Consider the following 21,142-nt stretch of genomic DNA (forward strand, 5'->3'; position numbering starts at 1 on the left):
GATTTCTCAATAATTTGTTTTCTTTAAGACTGCCAAACACAAATAGCCAAAACACCATGAATGTAACATATTAAAATTCCTGATTGTTTCATAGTTCTTCTTGCTATATGTAGTTTATTTTATTTATGTATAATAATATAAATGTATATGTGAAAAAAGAAATATAAAAGAATTAAAACAGTTTTTATCTCTTTTTCTTAGCTCAAAGTAATATATTACATACACACACATGTGCACACACACATACACACATGTACACACACATACACACATACACACACACATACACACACACACACACCACTGAAAGGGATTTCCTGATTTGTAAGACAGTTAATTTATTCTGCTAGTTGCTATTTAAGAAATGAAATCAAGTAAATAAATGATATGTATGCTAGGCATTTATATATGATCATCATTAATTGTTTGAAATGAACATTTGCTTCAGGGTACTATTTCCTTCATTTTCACAAATAAACTATACTCTGATTCCAGTGTGTTTCAATAATTTAATACTATGAGAAAGTGTTTTCTGGATGCAACAGGAAAGGTTCACAAGAACTCACAAGACCTGTGCAAGGTCTAGTCAGCGCAAATCTTACCATAGAGGGTGAGAGTGGGCACAGTTCCATCCTTAGACTAGGAAATTTTAACGAGAGAAGTTGAGTCAGTTTTCTTTAACAATGAGTGCTGATATGTCTACCGTATTCCACAGTATTCCTACATACCCAAGAGCATATGAGAAGCACGAAGTGGATTTGATGCACGAGAGAGAGAGAGAGAGAGAGAGAGAGAGAGAGAGAGAGAGAGAGAGAGAGAGACAGAGACAGAGAGAGAGACAGAGAGACAGAGAGACAGAGAGAGACAAAGAGACAGAGACAGAGACAGAGAGGAAAAATGGTTTTAGCACAGAAATCTACAAACGTTCAAAGAAGAGTTAACACTAATACTCCTAAAACTATTCCACATTATAGAAATAGAAGGAACATTGCCAAACTCATTCTCTGAATCCAGTCACCCTAATTTCTAAACTACATATACTCAACAAAGAGAGAATTTCAGATAATTTTCACTCATGAATATTCATGCAAAAATACTCAATAAACCACTCACAAACTAAATCCAAGAAAACATCAAATATATTGTCCACCATGATCAGATAGGATTCATCCCACAGATTCAGGGATGATTCAACATACAAAAATCCATCAATGCAATCCACCATATAAACAAGATGAAAGAAAAATCACATGATCATCTCATCGGATGCAGAAACAGCCGTTAACATAATCCACAATAATTTCATGATGAAAGTCTTGGAGAGACCAGGGATACAAGGTGATACCTAAACATAATAAAGGATGTATACAGCAATCCAATAGCCAATATCAAATTAAATTGAAACTCAAAGCAATTCCACTAAACTCAGGGATGAGACAAGACTGTCCACTCTCTCCTTATTCTTTCAATATAGTACTTTAAGTTCTAGTGAGAGCAAAATGATAACTAATGGAGATCAAAGGGATGCAAATCAAAAAGGAAGAAGTCAAAAATTTTGCTATTTGAAGATGATATAATAGTATATATAAGTGACCCCCAGAATTCCACCAGAGAACTGTTACAGCTGATAAACACCTTCAGCACAGTGGTTGGATACAAGATATACAAGATTAATTAAAAAAAATAAATAGTAGCCCTCCTGTATACAAATAAGAAATGGGATGAGAAAGAAATTAGGAAAACTACACCCTTCACAAGAGCCACAAATAATATAAAGTATCTCGGTGTAACTGTAAGCAGGCAAGTTAAAAACTGTATGACAAGAACTTCAAGTAACTGTAGAAAGAAATTAAAGAAGATATCAGAAGATGGAGAGATGCCCCATGCTCATGGATCAGTAGGATTAACACAGTAAAGATTATCATCTTACCAAAAGCAAACTATGGATTCAATGCAGTCTCCATCAAAATACCAATACAATTCTTTACACATTCTTGAAAGAACAATTCTAAACTTCGTATAGAAAAACAAAAATCCCAGAATAGGCAAAAACAATCTTATACACTAAAAGAACTTCTGTAGATATATCTCCACCCCTGACTTCAAGTTAAACTACATAAAATAGTAATAAAAACAGCATGGTTTCTTCAAGGCTGTCAAATACAAATAGCTAAAACACCATGAATGTAGCATTTATATAATTCCTGATTGGGTCATGGTTCTTATTGCTATATGTAGTTTATTGTATATATGTGTACTTATATAAAGGTGTATGTAAAAAATTAATAAAGGAAACTTAAAGAGTGAAACAATAAAAAATTAAATAAAGAAACAACGTGCATGGAACTGGCATATAAATATGATCAATGGAACCAAATTGGAGACCCAGGAATAAACCCACAAACTTCTGCACACCTCACTTATGACAAAGGAGCTGAAGGACAGGGTGAGGATTTCTCAAGGAAGAAGAAATGGAATAGATGGTTCTGGAGAGATGGGGAAGAGAGAAGAGAATAGAGCAAGGTGATTATAGGGGATGAGAAAGAGAAGGGAAAGGAAACAAGATGACACTTGAGGAAAACAGTGCCACTTAAGAGGCATATGTAATCCTAAAGTGGTAGGCTCTTCTTAAAATATATACTTATGTTAAAGAATTGTAAATGTATTCACCAAATAACAAAAGAGAGAATGCTTCAGCTAGACAGCTTTCATCTCCAAGTGAAACTTCCAGTACCAGAAATCAGTTACAACTAATCCATTCATTGGTCAAAGAGTGCCTATAGAACACCCATTCCCAGCATTGTGGGATATTGGCCAGGCTATTTATTCTTCCTTGGGATTTAATCCTCTTCCTGTGTGTCTCTTATTGGACACCGAACCATTGTGCCAGACTGCACAAATGGATGGTAAGGCGCTAAGGTTGAAGACAATGCTTACATATCTCACTGAATGTGGAGAAGTCCAGCTGGTCCCTAACTAGCACCTTCAACCTTATTGACTAGTGTTCACAGACTAAAGATGCTCTGCAAGCTACCAGAAGAAAAAGGTAACATCCAAATAGTTACAAGTCTGTAATCTACAATAGAGAACTGCTTGCATGATCAGCTGCTGATATAGTGTCATAAAATTTGTGGGAGTAACAAAACACTGTTTGGTTTGATTTAAAGTCCACTCCCTTGTCTGATATTGCTCTACTGACTTAAAACCTGATAGTTGGTAGATCATGGCCTATATCAAAACCAAGTACTATTTAATGTTCATCTAAAGGATCATAGCAACAATATAATGCCTAATGTCACAGATCAGCACCTCCCAAAGCCATTTTCAGTGAAATTTCCTCTGAGTGAACATAGAGATGCACAACTGGATAATGTGCAGAGAGTGAGAGCCCTTACAACTCTCAGTCATAAATATGATGTCTTCATTCTCTGAGGAAAATGACATGGAAAATTTGTAAAAGACAGAGGACATAACACCAAAGAAACAGTGTATTCCAGACACAATAGGATTGACACACATTATGACTCTGTGGCAACATTCACAGAGCCTGTACGAGTTCATATCAGGTGAGGTTACTGCATTGAGATGTGGAAGTGGACAAGGCTTCCATCCCTAACTAAGAAGCTATCTCTAATTAATAACTGCTGGCAAAGGAAAATTAGTTGTTTCCAATGGAATCTACCTAGGTATATAAACCACACGTAAGTGTAGAAGCCATGCTTAGCAGTAGATAGCCAATATAACATGGGCTCAAACTGCATATTTACAGATGGATTATCTCATATTAATTTGTTTGAACATTTTTGTCTTACTGACTTTTTGCTTGTATATTATGATTTCTAATTTTATGTTTTTATGGATATTCTTTATGTGTGCTTCTTGAATTTTCCTTTAATATTTATAATCTTATTTATTTCTATTTGTATGTTTATTTTCTAAAGAGAAAATGTGGAATTGGGTTAGTGGGGACGTGGATTGGACCTAGGAGGTACTAGGGAGGGAAATTGTGATCAGAAATGTATGAAATTTTCTTTCAAAAAATTAGAGAAGATATGACAGATTGCCCAAATTATGAAAGAACAAAACTTGGACATCACCATGCAAGGGCATTAATAATCCAATAGATAAAATTACCTCAAAAGATTCATCTATAATAAGAATAAATTGTGACCTACAGGATAGACAGGAGATAATTAGATCATTTACTACTAAGCAATGCAATCTGATCATGTTTTGTGTTACTCTTCTAGGAATCTTTGATTATATGACTCAGGAAAATTAAATAAAATTGAATCCCCAATAAATGGCTCCCTTAAATTATACTTGTGAACACACATGTCTTCAATATGTTACCTACATCGAGCAATAATTTTTGTATTGTTAGTAAATATGACAGTCACTTTCAGTGTAACTAAATGAAGAATATAGCAATTTGTGGTGCTTACAAATATTTATTAATACTATAAAGATAAAATAATTAAATAATAACAAGTAAACAAAATACCTTTACGTTTTTAATGAAATGCTAAGTATAATTATCAACATTTCCGAAGCTCTGATATGATCTTCTGTTGTTTCCTGACTCACTGTGTTTACTAATTAATTAAAATAAAAAAGGGAAAATAAGACCATATGCTAGTTCCATCATGTGCTTTGTGATTCCTCCCCACATCTCTCTATTACAGTTGTTGTTTCAATTTTCTATCGCTAAGTATTATTTTGATTAAGAAAAATTTCACAATAGGCAGTTTTCTTGATTAGTGAAAGTTTAGTTATTGCATTTGACAAAGGAAAATCAGTGCCAACATTTTAATGTGCTTGATTAGAAAATTATTATGCTAATTCCTGATAAGCAGGAATGGCAGAATGAACCGTATAGATTTATGAAATAGATAATGAATTTCTGGATGTTTAATAGTGCTTACTACTTTTTTTTTTTAAATCTGTAGCATGTTGGGCTCAAAAACCTCTGCTTCACCATTACTTTTTGCATCCATTTAAAATCATGTTGATAGGTATGTGGGTTTATTTCTGAGTCTTTGGTTTTATTTCATTGATTAACCAGTCTATTTGAAAGTACTATTGCAGGCTGTTTAGGTTAAATGAGTTATACAAGTTAATTGTTAGTTGATCAAATCATGGTAATATCAATTACTAGTCTATTTTTATCAAGAGAATATACATCTTAGGTGCAACAGATAGCTATAATTCTACAGAAAGATAAGGTAAAATAGTTAGATAAGGTATTCAAAACCCTCAAAGACATACAGAATATGGCATTTTAAAATGGTTTTATTGTTTTGAAGACTCACTGACAAGCTAATGCCTGGCAACACCCAGCCTATGTCAAAGAAGTTGTTCAACATCAAAGAACCTCCTTAAGGAAAGGGCTTCAAATGAGGCAAACAAACCACTGAGCAAAACATCCTCATTTCAACCAGACAGAATTCTGCCTAAAAAAGAGCAAGCTTGCAAGCAGCCAGATTCAACAGCCAAACTCTGCAAACACAGGGTAAACAAGTCCTCAGTAGTTTCTGCCTCACAAATATGTCTGTCAAATATATTGTGCCAGAAGACTGAAGATGATGCTCTAACGTTATAGATTGTTTTGTGCGACTGTTCAGGTAGCAAATCACCTGTCATTTTCCCATTTGGGAAGCTGCTAACCTGCACTCCCTGTGTACTCAGGTAATTAATTTTATTCCTTCTCAAGTCTCTGATGAGGTTGAAGACCAGATAGTTTAGTTTTACAATTAAGCTTCATTGTTTAGGGGTTAGGATGTTTTTAGGTCAGATAGATGTTTTAAGTTAATAATGACAAGATATGATAAATATTGATTTACATTCAGAATTTTAGACTCACCAAGATAGGAAAAATTTTTCCTCAAGGCTGCCAAATTCAAATAATAGCCAAAACACTAAGAATGTAATGTTCATATAATTCTTGAATGTTTCATCATTCTTCTTGCTGTAAGTAGTATGTTGTATACATGTATAGTAATATAAATATACATAAAATATTTAATAAAAATCATGTTGATAAATGAATGCCTGTTTATGTACAACTAACAACAGTATCTACAAGAAATACTAAGAAAGGATAAATGAATCACATAAATATGTGATTAGTGTCTTAGAATATAATAGAGTTTAATCTAGGCCCAGATGCTCTGTAATAGACTTCATGAAAAGCCTACTTTAATCTCCTGTTTTACTAAATGCAGCATTTCAAAACTATTCAGGGTCTCTCTTTAAGATTGTTTTACTTTTTGATTTTTCAGCAATTTGGTTGTGATATTCTAGGTATTTTTAAAATCTTCTTGGATCTATAATTTGGTCTGTACTATCATTTCAAAAGTTGCAACTATTGACTCTCAAATATTTCTTCTGCACTATCTGTGTGTTCACTAGGACACCACTTGCAAATAAACCAGAATACTTGCTTATTTTCCACGGATCTTTCATTTTCTTTGGATACTCCAAGCCTACTCCACAGTTCCTCCTTTGTGTTTCAACTTGGTGATTTTTGTAGAGCATACCCAAATTCATAGTTCCTTCTATGAGTCTCTTATAATTTTTCCACTAAAGAATTAAATTTAATCATTACTATTAAAACTATCCTGTCTCATATTTCTAGTATGTACATAATACTGACACTGAAGATTGTACTACCACTGAAAGAATATTTTGTTTTTTCTTGTTTTCCTTTATTTTTCTATCTGGTACAGAACTTCTGTGGAAAGTCAGATACTGTGTTCAGGGTATTAAGACCTATGTAAATGCATGTCATGTGGCAGAAATTCAGTGTGGAGGATTGGATAGGAGTTGAGGGAATTGTTTGATGACACCAGTAATTTTGCCTTTCATTGTCTCTGACTGTGTTTCTGGTAGGCCTAGTTGACCTTAAGTTTTTCATTGTAAAGCCTCTTCTGCAGGAGGACACTTATTTTCACTTAATCCCTTAGATGGTTTGTCTGTACTTTTGTAATTTCCCATCCACATTTCAGCACGACTTGAAACTCAATGAAAGTTAATCTGCAAACACAGCAGGGATATCTTTCTCCCTCAGTGGAACACTGGAGTTCATCATGTATTCTTGTCCTTCCCTCAAGTATAGCAAATACTTTCCTCTGCCTTGATCAAGCTGCCATAATGTTTCACACACATCCCATGGGTTACACTGTGTGTGTTGCAACCACCTTTAGGCTTATGTTCTTTGTAGATGCTAGGAAGGACATAAGGATGATCTAAAAAGGCTCTTTGCATTTTGTGAGAAGGTTGATTCCTTCTTCAAGGTGTGGTCCCAGGGGTCCCTTGTCAGGAACCTTATTAATAATTTTAGCATAATAACTATGGTTTTAATATTTTAAAAGTATACTATTTACCAACATTCAAATACTTTTACAAGACACCTCATTTTGACATGATCATTTGTGAATTGTCTCTGGAAATGAAAATCATTAGACAATACTGTTTATTTTCTGTCTCATTTTGATGAGTATTAACCACTAGAGGAATATATAAATAGGCATGTTAACTAAGCCAACATTGCCTCTCAAGATGCAGTCATTAATCTTCTCTACAAAAGGTAGATTCATACCTTTTATAACCACATAAATTTCCAAGACTTTTCTTTCTTTACAAGATTATGTTTCATGAGAGTGTTAAAGAAAACTGTACAATATTATAACTAACAGTCATTATTCAAGAAGCTTTTAATGTCACATAAAACAAAGCAACAAGAATTTGTTAGCTGTGTCTTCAAGAAAGTATGACTTCATTTCTGATGTAGACAACAATATAACGGACTGAATCAAAATTCATGTAAAAGAAGTGTCACTGGGTACTTGTATAGTGGACAAATGAAGGAAAACTGGGAAGGTCAGCAATCACTTTCATGTGTAAAATAAACTGCTTATTACTATACAGCATTTCCAATAAACTCCACAACTATAAATGCTGAGTAAGGCACCAAAGACCTGCATTGGTATGTGGCAGAGATCTTAGGACTCATATTTGAATAGAAGAAAATATGATTATCAGTCCTCTAAATCACAGTGCTTCGTAAGCTCACTGTTAAGACCACATGTTTAGAAGGCAGTAGCTGTTTCAATGATGATGCCTATTTTACACATATGTGAAGTTAACATTCTAAGCCTTAGAGAAACAATGTGTACTTTCAGTAAGGTACATTCTCATTTAACTAGCCCTGAAATCAAACTATATGAATGTGTTTATATTATATTCTTTTATTTTGTGAAAGTAAGGAATGACTTTATTACAATCAAAAGAAATAGTTTCATAACCAGTTTGTTTCTATTTATGAAATCCCAGGACATAGTAACACCAATCCCCCAGTGTCCATCACTGGATCCTATTGTGGCAGCAAACCCCGGCCTTAGTGCTTAACTATGATGAAGAGTAGGGAATGGCTCCTTCCTATCAAAGCAAATATGAATCAAAATATGCATCATATTCTGGAATTTCTTGCCTTAGGTTTCAATTTTATCAGTTAATACTGGAACAATAACTAAGAAAATCAATATTATTTCTAATAAGCATTAGAAATTTAGATCACAGAACAATAAAAGAAAAAAAAACAGCAAAAGATAATTTATTACCTGTGATGACCATTAACTTTCTGAAAACTTTCATATTACTAAGTCATTAATACTAGCAGTTATTTCTTACTTTAATTTTATTCATAAAATTTGAACATCTAAAGTTAATTCATGACAAAGGATATAATAAGTGCACAATTTTATTTCCTGTTTTGGCCACATATGGACCTTATTCTGTAATTGTCATCAAATGATTTTTTTTTTTTTACTGAAAATAGTAAAAAAAAAAATTATATATTCTGGACTGTACCTTTCAATACCCTAAACATCTTGTTAAAAGAATCCATAATAGTTATTATTAGACACAATTAGATTCATGAAGGTGCTGCTCAAGCAGTTGGTAATGGAGGCACATAACCAAGTTGAGTAAGAGAAGCTTGCGTGAGGGGGGAAAGGGCAAGGATGGGATGGACGATAAGAACAGCTGTTCCTCAAAGTCTGCTGGCACATATGAAATTTGCAGGTACAACTCGCAGTGGTACATTAATGTAGACAGGCTGCGAGAGATGTCAGAAATGCAATCAGATTGATAATAACTGCAAAGGAAAGCTGTGAGAATCTGGGGTCGCTAGCTAACTCTTTATAGATTAATTTTAATTATATAAGTGTTATGACTTAGAAATAAAGCAAAAACACTTAGAAAGCCACTTTGCTTTAAATTCACTGGAAGGCAGACATCTCTTTGTAAACTTACTAGGGTCTTTCAAGCTGGGACAAAACCGTAAGTTATGTGATACGAAAACTGTCAATAGTAAAGGGGAGAAAGTTAGAATGTATGGAAGCCCTTATGAGTCACCGAGAGAGAAAGCATTCTCACTGTGGTCAAATCAAAATTGTCCTATTAGCTCAACTGCTCTCTTTGCCCAGACTTTGAGTCATTACTGAAGTCTTACTGCACTTGGCTGTATTTCAATACGACTTTCTTAAATGGGCCTGATAATGACAAACAGATAAGGAAGAGGCAAAGGGAAGCATCTGCTACAAATACATCATAGGTAATATACAACACTACAGATTGCATATTGACCTGTAGGCACTGGTCTCAGTGAGCATGCCATGCTACAGCACAGAAACACAGAGCCATGTTTACAACACAGAGCTAAAATTAAAAGACTCACATAATTGCCTGCGAGAAGGTACAGGAACATTTCCATAAGCTGTGTCCTGGAAATAAAACACATTTTTTTGGAGCAAATAATATCGGCATTATTAATAGCAGAAATTGCAGGAGGAATATATAAAAAATATGAACAGATATGCAAAATAAGTAAAAATTAAAAAGGCAAATTTTAGACATGAGGCTGAGAGTCCTATATAGGATTTTGTCAATGTAAAATAAGACAAAAATAAAGAAGATGAAAATTATAGTAAAACTGAAAGCAGCTAAATTTGACAGGAAGTCTGAGATGAGTAGAACGCATGCAGTCTAGAGTGGCCTCCTTACAAAGTAGGATCTCTTGCATCATGTCCTTAGCTGATGCTGTTGTTGCTTGTCTTTTAAAGTAAGCAGTGTTTCATGGATTGCCCTTTACAGTGTTTCAGCTCAAACGCTATGCAAAAAAAAAAAAAAAAAAAAGAATGAAAGAAAGAAAGAAGAGGAGGAAAGACTTCTATAACATGGGGAAAAAGCCCCAGATTTGAGCTTCAACAAAACTTGGTGATTGCAAAGCAGCATGATCCAACAGACAGGAAGGAAGAGTTACTTAACCATGACACGAATGGTGAACGTTGTATGTTGGACCTCACAGTGAGCCCGGCAGTGTTCATGATACTTGTCCCAACCCTCCAGTACCGTGGGTTCAAGTCAACATCCTTCAAGTCAAGTTTGGCCTTTTATTGTTGGTACCAAAATATATTATACCATGTACCAAAGAGGCCTAAGTGGTAAATAAAAACTACATAAAATGAATAGCTATTTACTAATACAATAATTCACAAATATATTAATTACATTTCAATTAATATATATTTCCCGCTTTTTGTTACACTGCTATGCTGAGCACATCAAAATGTGACTCATCTACACTACTGACACTTTTGGATGGTCATCATTTTGAACTTCAACTTGGCTGGTCACCACTCTCGACTTTTATTTATTACCCCTCCCGTATTTGCTGAAGAGAAAACTTCCTAAAATTAAATGAGTTTTTATTTGGTTTGGAATCAGTTAAGGACGTATTTAAGTGTTCAAGTCTCAAAGTTGTTAAGTAGGGGGAAATCTTTGTTGCCAGAATGTAACGAACCCATTGCAGGGGCTGGAGAGGTGGGCTCAGCAATCACATGTACGTGCTGCTTTTCAAGGGCAGGCACATCCAGTTCCCAGCATGCACTTCCTGTACCTCACCACTTATAATTCCAGAATCATACACATACATAGGAATAAAAATATCCTTTAATATGGTAGCCATGGTAATACAAATATTTCCCAAATGGACATATCTTTAAAATATAAACATTTGTATTCAAACATAAAAATAAATCATGCAAATCTGTCACTGAAATTTCCTTTTGTCTGTAGCATGTTTACATCCTTAATCTATTTAGGAAGAAACAGGTAATTTACCAATGACCAGTGGCAATTTTTTTGGGATAAATTCAATTTCTATTATTGTAGATAGAGACTTGTAAATAAATTAGATTATGGGATTGTAGCCTTATATAGAAGACAGCTCAATACTTTCTTAATTTGACATAGAAACTCATTTATAAAATTTTAGTACAATCCTTGCAAGCCACTCACCCCACAGCACTGAAAATTCTTCTAATATTTATTAGAAAATATTTCACAAACCTCAAATATGTTAGTGCTTATTTTATTAGAGATTTAACTAGAAGTATTTGAATACTCAAAGAGATTTCTATAATAAACAGGAAACAAACTTACTATTTGTTACTATTGAAACAAATTTTTAAAATTATGAATAAGCAACATCTTTCTAGTTTTCTGGCAGCAGAAATTAGTCTTTTGATGTCTGAACCATCGTTTCTAGTATGATCTTTGGAGGGGCACAATTAGGTAAATGTTAACGTCAGGGCAGAAGCCACAGTAGGTAACACATATGTCTTAATGCAGCTTTTCATCTGACAAGAGAATAAAGCTGAACATCTGTTACTCACATTGGAATAATTCCAAGAATGATCTAGAGCCAGGAGAAGAGCTACAAAAATTTGGCAGATTCTATGTTGCCAAACAAACTAACAGGTTTATTTGACTTAGGTCATGGGCTTCTTACTGTAAGAATCACATATTGATTGTTCAATGTTCAATTTACATTTACTATCATAATTACCTATAGATATATTAATTAGGTACAAACACATTTTTTTCATTTCAGTGCTTTTAATGTATTACTTCAATTTTAAATAATAAAATATGAACTTTTAAAAGATTTGCTTCCTATGTTGAATACAAATACTAAAACTGACAATAGAAATTTAAAATTACATTAATTTTCATATCACTTAACTTTTCAAACTTGTAGCTATAACTCAGGGAGTTTTCTTGATAGGTAACTGAAAGAGACTCACACAATTCTGATGGAGACTGAGACCTTGCCTCTCATTTTAATTTTGCATCCATCACCATAAAATCTCATGCATAATTGCTCTTCATTACAATGTAAAACACAACTGACCTAGACTTTATAAACTAACATGTATGTTTCAGGCAAAATAAATGAAAATACGATAATTTTTATAATAATATGTAGACTGTGTTAGCAAATGATCAAATATTACCATAGTCAGATTAATCATTAATCACTGATGTGAAAATACATTCTGCTTAGGAAATCTGTTTAGCACAAGCAATCCAGAAGCATCTGAAAGAAAGCCTTTGAGGAGATGTGATTAATACGGATGGATTCGCCAATCTTCTCACACTGATTTCATCATGTATCATTTCTTTTTCTAAGAGTTGATTTTTTAAAATTTTATCTATTACTAGAGACAATTAGTTAAACCAAAATTTCAGAAGATTTAATTCAGATTTCCCAGTCACAATTCAGAAATTTTTTCATTCAATTAACAGTCAAATAAAAGAAGAATAAGGCTGTGTTAATTTAATTTCACTTGCTTAATAAGTCAAGCAGAGAAATATTCCACACACACATTTTCATATATAATGTAGTTCATGGGTATCATTGCCTTTATGTAAGCGTTTTAAATTATCCTTCATTACTACAGGCACCATCAACACACATGTATGTATGTATGTATGTATGTATGTATGTATGTATGTATTAGTGATGATAAAATTTTGTGAAGGATATATTATCTCAGATGCCATTATTCCATGTATAACTTATAAATGAGAAAGAATTGGCAGCAAGATTAACTTCCACGTCATTGACAAACACAGAGATAAGCTCGCCGGGCATGGCACAATTGCTGTTTACTGGGTAGATCCTGAGACTTTACGTTCATATTGAATATGAAGACAGAACCACAGTTAGAATTTGGCCTGAGAATTATATAGGTATGATGGTTGTCTTTTGTAATTAAAAATGAGAGTGGAAATTAGCACCAGATTCTCTAACAAGGAAATGAAATGAAACTCTGAAATCCATACAAATAAGTCGGTAAATGCTTTAAAAAGCATGCATGTTACACACACACACACACACACACACACACACACACACACACACACACACATACACACAAACATCTTTGTAATAAACCTGTTTATTATTTTCTACAAACCTAGAAGCATTTAACAGGAAGAGATGTTGGTACATACTCAAAATTATGAGATTGATAAAAGTATATATGCTCACATTGGGGTTAAAGACAATGTTGTCTGCTCAGGAAAAGGTTAAAATGATATCCCTGCTGTGGTGAAGTAATAAAAAGGTACAGTTCCACTGACCCCAGGCGCACAATCGGAAGGCAAAACAGTGCGGCAAAACAGTGCTATAAGTGAATTGAAATAGGAACAGGAAAATTTCTTAACTCTTTTTCCAAAAGCCAGGGGCCAGGCAAGTAACTTCAGAATTACAAATTACCCAAATGTACAGAATAATAGTTTCTGCTAAGCTTTGAGCTGTAAGAATCAAACATTTCTATTTTTACAAAAAAAAAATAAGTTTACAGTGCTTTAAGCAATTATAGCTTCTTGTTAGTTTACCTCAAGCATGATTTGTCCACCAAATTTTTGAAAAAAACTGTATGACTTTAGTGAGTCTGATCCTTTTTGTTTCAGAAATGTAGCTATCAAGAAGCTTGCTGACATTACTCAACAGTGTACATTAGGAAAAAGTTGGAAAACTTAGTAGTGAGTGCATTCCCATAGGCCATTCTACAGAAATAATGTTCTTGATATTGAACTGGTTTTAGGAACACTAATGCTCCAGAGAAGTGGAAAGATGTAGAGTTTCAGCACTGAGATAAAGATACCACTTTTGAGGTGACCCTGGTACAACCATGCTGTGTGTGGTCTCAACCCTAACTTAGTACTGGGTTGTGTTCATTTGGATTCTAAGTACAATTTACACTTACACAAAGTATGTGATGGCTTCAAATAAACAACAGTAAAATGCAATCTTTCTAAAATCTCTCTGGCAGCATACACCAAACAAAACACGTGAACTTGACCTGCCTCTGTGGTTGACAGACATTGGTCAAGCCATATGTTCACCAGAATTTATTTGGATGGAGAGTACAGAAACCATAGGCATAGCTACCCTCACAGATACAGAGCACTTTTTATCCAAGACTTTGTCTAAATATGTCTTAAGACCATGAGAACCAAGCCAGCTCTCAACTGTTAGCATAGGCCACGTGTCCAGATTAATTCACTAGCCATGATTTACACTGAAATTCTGAGGAGAGAAATTTGAAAAGACTACATCAGAATGATTTGGTATTAGACCTCTTGATCACCAGAAAGGAAAAGAAGGAAAATTTTAAAAGTAAGATAAAACAATTAATAGTAGGTATTGGTGAGATATTTTATTTTCTCAACAGTCTAATAGAAACTGAGAAACTGAAGGATTGATGATGACCCACCAGTTAAGCTGAGTGAAGGTAACCACTTCAAAGTCCATGAGAAACAACACTTCTAATGAGTAAAATAAGCACACACACTTTGCAACGTCTTGTAAGGCTGTTTAGCATTGTCACAGGGAAAGCAAAAACAGGCAGCATGCATTTTCACAGACATTATTAGTACATATGTGTGCATCATTAATTTTTAGTCACTGTTAACTTTTTTTAACACAGGTACATGAGTTTGTGAAGGCACATACTATGATTTCTTAAGTGAACACTACTTTAAATTCTTTTTTCCTTAATTTAGCCCCCCTGGACAGGTTTCAATAACATCTCCTCCTGTGATTTCTTTAGTAAGAAACCCAGGAAGCTTCTATGAATCCTGACAGTGCAAAGAATGTGGAATGCAGTTTTGACCATAGGGATAACACGAGCTCACCTGCATGCTTTGTATCATTTTAACTTATACTAGGAATCGCATGAATGGGGGAACTGTTTTATTCTTTTTTCAACAAAAAGGAAGAGAAATGCCTTCAAGCTTTATCATTTTATCATTTAATATAAACATACTATTTATAATAATTTGTATAGATTTTCCTGAAGGGGACAAAGGAAATAAGTACTGAGTTGTCTCATAGCAGAAACGATGGGGAGGGATTCTAAAACTACACCTAGCATATGCCTGTTGACATCAAAATGGTAATGGCAGAATTTTTTTTTTAGTTTTTCTTTCTTTATTTTATTTTTTAATACTTTTATTTTATTACACATGTGTGAAACAAATTACATACAGCAGGGAGAACCATGTGACAATCATGAGAATAATGAGTTCTATACATGTTACATTCATAGTGACTTGGCCATCTGCATTCGTCATGTTTGAAGAAGTGTCTTCCCTGTCTTGTTGGGGCTAAATTTCCAAAAGAAATTCAACATCTATCCTATCTCAACTCTAATAGTTTAACTTCTTTATCATGATCTAAAACGATCTTGTCCCCTAACCAACTAAACTTGGTTGTAAAACTATACTATCTTGTCTTCAATGCCCCTCAGAGACTTGAGAAGGAATATAACTTATATTCCTGAGTGAAGCAGCAGTGTGGGTTAGCAGCTTTCAAAATGTTCAAATTGACTTAAGACGGTTTACTGCCTGACGAGTCACCAAATACACTTTATAACGTTGGAGCCTCATCTTCAGTTTCTGGCCTAATATCTCTGCCAGAATTGTTCAAACCTGACTTGACTGGCAAGGTTGGAAGCTTTCTTTCACATCGTTTTTATATCTGTCTATAAGTGCCCAAACTGACATGTGGACTAGCTGTCAGGGAATATGAGAAGTGGAATTTTGAGTTCTGCAAAGAAGAAGACAAACCAGACACATTTATGCTTTTACTGGCTAAATAATTTTGAATTAGGAGCAAGGGATGTAGTTCAACCAATAAAGTGCTTGCCTTTCAGGGATGAGAGCTTGTGGTCAATCTCAAAGTTCACTTAAGACTCGCAGGTGTGGTTACCAAGGCTGTAATTCTAATACTGTGGAAAAAGAGCCAGACAGAGCCTTGAAATCATGGGCCAGCCAGCCTAACCTGGTTGGTAAGTTTCAGGCCAGGGAGACATCCTCTCTCAAAAAATATAAGTTGATATAGTCAAGCACACACATGAATGCATGTATGACTGCATACACACCAACACACTCAAGCATACACTCATGCACACACACTAAACTGTATCTGATTGAGATTGCATGGTGTAGTATAGTAGTTCACTAGTTACCTGGATTACAAAGTTCATAACACAGAGAAGCTTTAAAGTTATATAGACCTGAATGTAAAATGCACCGTAAGTAGTAAGAAAGGTCCTGCATGATAGAACTTTTTATACAGCCAAGAAATCAGCTTCCTATAGTTAGATCACATTACATCTATATGTATAGATAATAATGAGGTCATTAAGTCAGTGCCTTTCCATTTGACAAGGCGATTACTCACAGTAAATTTGGTACCTAGGTATGATCATAGTTGTGTTTACATAAATTACTTATTTGGGGTATGTTTGTACTTGTTATTCATTTTGAATTAATGGGCTACTTATATAAAATTAACATATAACTGACTTCACGTGACACTACTGTTCATATATATAAATAGCATTCTGAGAACAGACCCACCCTCGGAACTGCCATCTCTTTTAAATTTGCCTTTGAACTTAAAATTCCTTGCAAAGCATCTGAAATTCTGATGGTGTTTATGTATTTAATCATTTTTCCAAACCTTGGTGTTTTACTTCCTAAAATATAGAATTCTATTTTCCTCTTCTTCTTTGCTTATTTATTCTGTTTAATATTGAATGCTTTGACATAACAACAAATTATTCAAAATTCTGTCACAGGGGAAATGACTCACAGAACAAGCATAGGCAGCATAGTGGGGGATGCTCTCCTTACTCCACACCATGAATAAAGCAGGAGTGGTGCCCAGCAGGTGGGGTGGGGTTGTTCTCCTATGGTCTGGAATGAATAGCTGACCTTTGAATAGATTCAACCCAATGTTTTAATATAGGTATAAAGCTTGACAATAACACCTACAGTCAAAAAGCTATTTCCTGATTTTTGCATATAATATATAATATGTTATATTATATATTATCATATATATCATGCTAATTTTCAGTTGCGTAGAGATTTTCCCTAAGTCACAGTGACTTTGGCTTAGGATATAATTTGTGGTTTTGTTTATGTTAATATATTTTAGTTTATTATTTAAATAAAATCTTTACTCAATACTTTATTTTTAATATCAGCTGTTTGCTTAAATAAAATAATAAATACACTAGAGTAAGGTTTACTTTAAGGATGACTTCTAAAACAATCACAATTCTGAAGAGTATTTGTAAAGCCAATACAGGATTTTAATATAATTGAGTACATTTAGAAAAATTTTCTCAGGCTGAAAATTGAAGTCAGTGTCTATTAAAAATTTGAATTGAGACATTTAAAGAAATGTCACCCTGTTATTTCTGATATTTTCTTTTTATGGTTTAGTGAAACTTATATCAGAAAACTTAGTTTCTCTAAGATTATGGCATATGCCCTGAAATCTCTACAAAGGACGGGCTGATACCTAACATTATGTGTTACAGGCCACTTCAGACTACAATGTGAGAACCTGTCTAAAATAAATAATGCCTTAAAAGAAAAAAAATCTGTTCTTAAACAATTAAAGATAGTACACTCATAATTGAAGAGAGACAATATCAGAAACATATTTTCAGATATAACTTATAAAATTTCATCAATAAACATTGTTATGATCCAAGATCAAAGATTCGCCTTCCCTTTTATAACCAAATTTTACTTTCCATGGGCCATATTGTGTACTTAGTATTTAAATTAATACGATTATTTTTTTTAATATTACATAATGGCACTCAATTTAATATATTAGCACTCCCGTATGTAATTATTTGTAAGTCTCACACTTAGAGAGTGAGAATATTTCTTGGAATAGCATCTAAGGCTGTGCTTTGTAAAGGGTTAAAGGAAAATTTAATTATTAGAGAAAAGTTGGGAAGTTTGTAAAAAAAAATAATCTACTCATTAAAAACAAACTAATTTGGCATGACTCTGTGTAAACTATACAGCAAAAGTACTAATAACAACACAGGCCTGTGTTCCAACAGGTGGGCAAATGTCAAGCCACATTCCTCCTTACTTATTGTGCGAGTAACTGTTCTTTTCTTATTAAGTTCTAAAATTACAAACCTGCAGAAAATACCTAAATCCTAAAAAACAAAAAAGAGCAGCCTTTCTATTTTATAAGTCTTCAATAATAAAACTTAACTTGGGCTCTCCTGAGGAAAATAGTCAATGAATATAATACAAATTGCTTTGGGAAAATTACCAGACATTTCTCTGCCCAACGATCATTAGGTTTTCATGCTGCTGGTTTGTTAAAAGTCAGCAGGGAATACATTTTTGGTTTTGGTTGATTATTTCCAAGATCCCCTCATTTATCCATGTTAAAAACACATATAATCTGTTTTAGAAATAAGCAATATCCCTGTGAGGTAGATAACACTGCAAAGGACTTCAAATTGCCTCATGTTAACAATACAAGTTTTTGAAATATTGCATAATGCTTCTCTTTTACACACATTAAAGAAAAAGGACCTTTAGGTCTGAGCTCTTCTGAGAGCCAGGAAGCTCCCCTTACTATTTATTTCCAAATGTCTTCCAAACTCAGTGATTATCATCAGGATCTTCCTGTCAAGCTTTGCTTCTCAAAGACTCCAGACCTCCTGCTTAGAAATTCATGTTCTCAAATTTTCCAATAATAAACTGAGCATGCTTTTAGTGTGCACCAAGTCATTCCTGCGTGTAAAGTACAAAAGACCTAATTTGGACTTAGGCAGCTGAAGGAATCTGCCTGAGCCACATACTTGATTAAGAGCTATGAACATATGATGCTTATTTTACAAATCTCTGTACGTTTAGGTAGCTGACCATTTTGAAATATAATATTAATTGATATATATTTAGAAAAATCAGTAACTTGGGATCTTACTGTAGGCAGAGGAAGTAAAATGAATAAACTTTATTTTTTAACAAAATGTATGGTAAATCATAAAATTTACAAAATATCATATATAAAATAAGAATTTTATAACCAATAGTAGAGCACATAGGCGGTTTACTTTCTTATCATTTATATTTTTTGTTTTTAATGAAATTTTTATTAAATATTTACATATGCATTTATATTATGACACATATATACAATAAGCTACCTACAGCAAGAAGAACAATGAAACAATCAGGAATTATATATGTTACATTTATAGTGTTTTGGGTATTTGTACGTGGCAGCCTTGGAGAAAACATCTTTCCTATCTTGGTGAATCTAAAATTCTCAATGTAAATCAATATCTATCAATATCTTGTCATTATCAACTTAAAATATCTATCTAGACCTAAACATCTTAACCCCTAAACAACTAAACTTAATTGTAAAACAAAACTGTCTCATCTTTAATTCAATCAAGGCTTGAGAAGCAATAAAATTAATTACATGTGTATGCCAGGAGTGCAGGTTAGGGGCTTCCCACATTTTTTACCACCACCTACTTTGTAAAGCACCTGTCAGAATGTCTAAAGGAATTTACTGATGTGAATATCTGAACTTTAGACATATATACTTTATTTCGCTTTTGTCCAGAAATCCTTGCACAAGTTTGCAGAGTAAATAAAAATTATGTGTGTGTGTGTGTGTGTGTGTGTGTGTGTTTGTGTGTGTGTGTATGTGTATGTATGTATGTATGTATGTATGTATGTATGTATGTATGAGGGTATATTTACAGATGTCATTTCTAATGTATCTTAAAACATCCCATGTACCAAGTACAATTATTCCTACTCTGCAGATCAATGAAGATCAGTGAAGCTAAGACAAAAGATAGTTAAATAACATGGAGAAGGGCTTATGGTTGCTACAAAATGAAACATTAAAAGGTAAAATGATTCATATTATGCTTAATGGAGCTAAGCTAAGCAGTACCTATCTATGAGTACTTGCTTTATGTGAAAAGAGATCTAAGCTTAAATTAGAAGAGTTGAAGTTTAATTGCCATAATCTTGTGTGACATTTAATTTGATTCAAACTTTCTTTGACTGCTTAATCCCAGAGTCTTGTCCTAATAAGTCATAAGAAGAATGCCACAATTGTGCCTATAATTCATAAAAAAATAATTAGGAAGATTTCTAATTAAAAAATAACTTTGCTCATTAGGTTGGGATACAAAGATGTTTGTAAGTCACATTAATTTGAAATAAAAAACTTTTCCATCCATAAAGGAAGGTAGAGTTCACCTCTACCTTTCCATCCATAAAGGAAGGTAGAAAGTTTGAAGTGCTAATCCCCTTACAGACTATGACGTTACACTGCATTGATTCTTCCATTCCATGTGTCTTTATCATGTATATACAGTGGAAGGGATTGTTGCATATTTAATAATATGTTCAACATTGACACCTCACCTGAAAAGTCTGCACCCATACCTCAGAATCTAGCAGATTCTAAAGACTAGCATGTCTGGTTAAACCACTCTTTTGTTAGTAATATTTAGTTTTAATGTACATCCTAATCCTATTTTGTGTCCAACACATTGAGGATTACTTCTTTTCAGCTCACAATAAAGTCACAAGATAGCTGTATTTTTTATCTTTGTTTTACAGGATGAAAGCAAGCATAAATGCTGTCAACTAATTTACCAAAATTTTCTGGCTATAAGAGGTTAAGATGTGATTTGAACCCAAAGTTTGCCATAGAATTCACATCCTTAACTGCCATGCTGTTTTTAACACTCTTTGATAATTGATAAAAGAAAAACACACTTTAATCTTCACAATAATCCCCCAACTCAAATGCTGTCCTCACTTATGATTGGTGAGTTCTGAGCTTCCTGAAGAGCCTAAACAACCTGCCTGAAGCCATCCAGCTTGCTGTGACTTTCGATACCCCATAAGCAGGAACTTT

At 33.7% G+C, this 21,142-nt stretch overlaps 1 protein-coding gene across 2 annotated transcripts in view; it reads right to left on the reverse strand.

Moving 5' to 3' along the window:
* The window catches only part of CCSER1 (coiled-coil serine rich protein 1), a 1,085,521-nt gene that overhangs the window by 214,367 nt on the left and 850,012 nt on the right, over window positions 1–21,142 (reverse strand). The window contains exon 11 of one of the 2 annotated variants that reach the window (XM_084787312.1): window positions 9,740–9,785. The exons of the other annotated variant lie outside the window; for it this stretch is intronic. Coding sequence (XP_084643438.1) covers window positions 9,740–9,785 — 46 coding nt within the window. The remainder of the gene's footprint in view (window positions 1–9,739; window positions 9,786–21,142) is intronic. 2 annotated transcript variants of the gene reach the window in all.

Source organism: Acomys minous (genome assembly GCF_964271855.1).
Source record: "Acomys minous genome assembly, chromosome: 6".
Lineage (NCBI taxonomy): Eukaryota > Metazoa > Chordata > Mammalia > Rodentia > Muridae > Acomys > Acomys minous.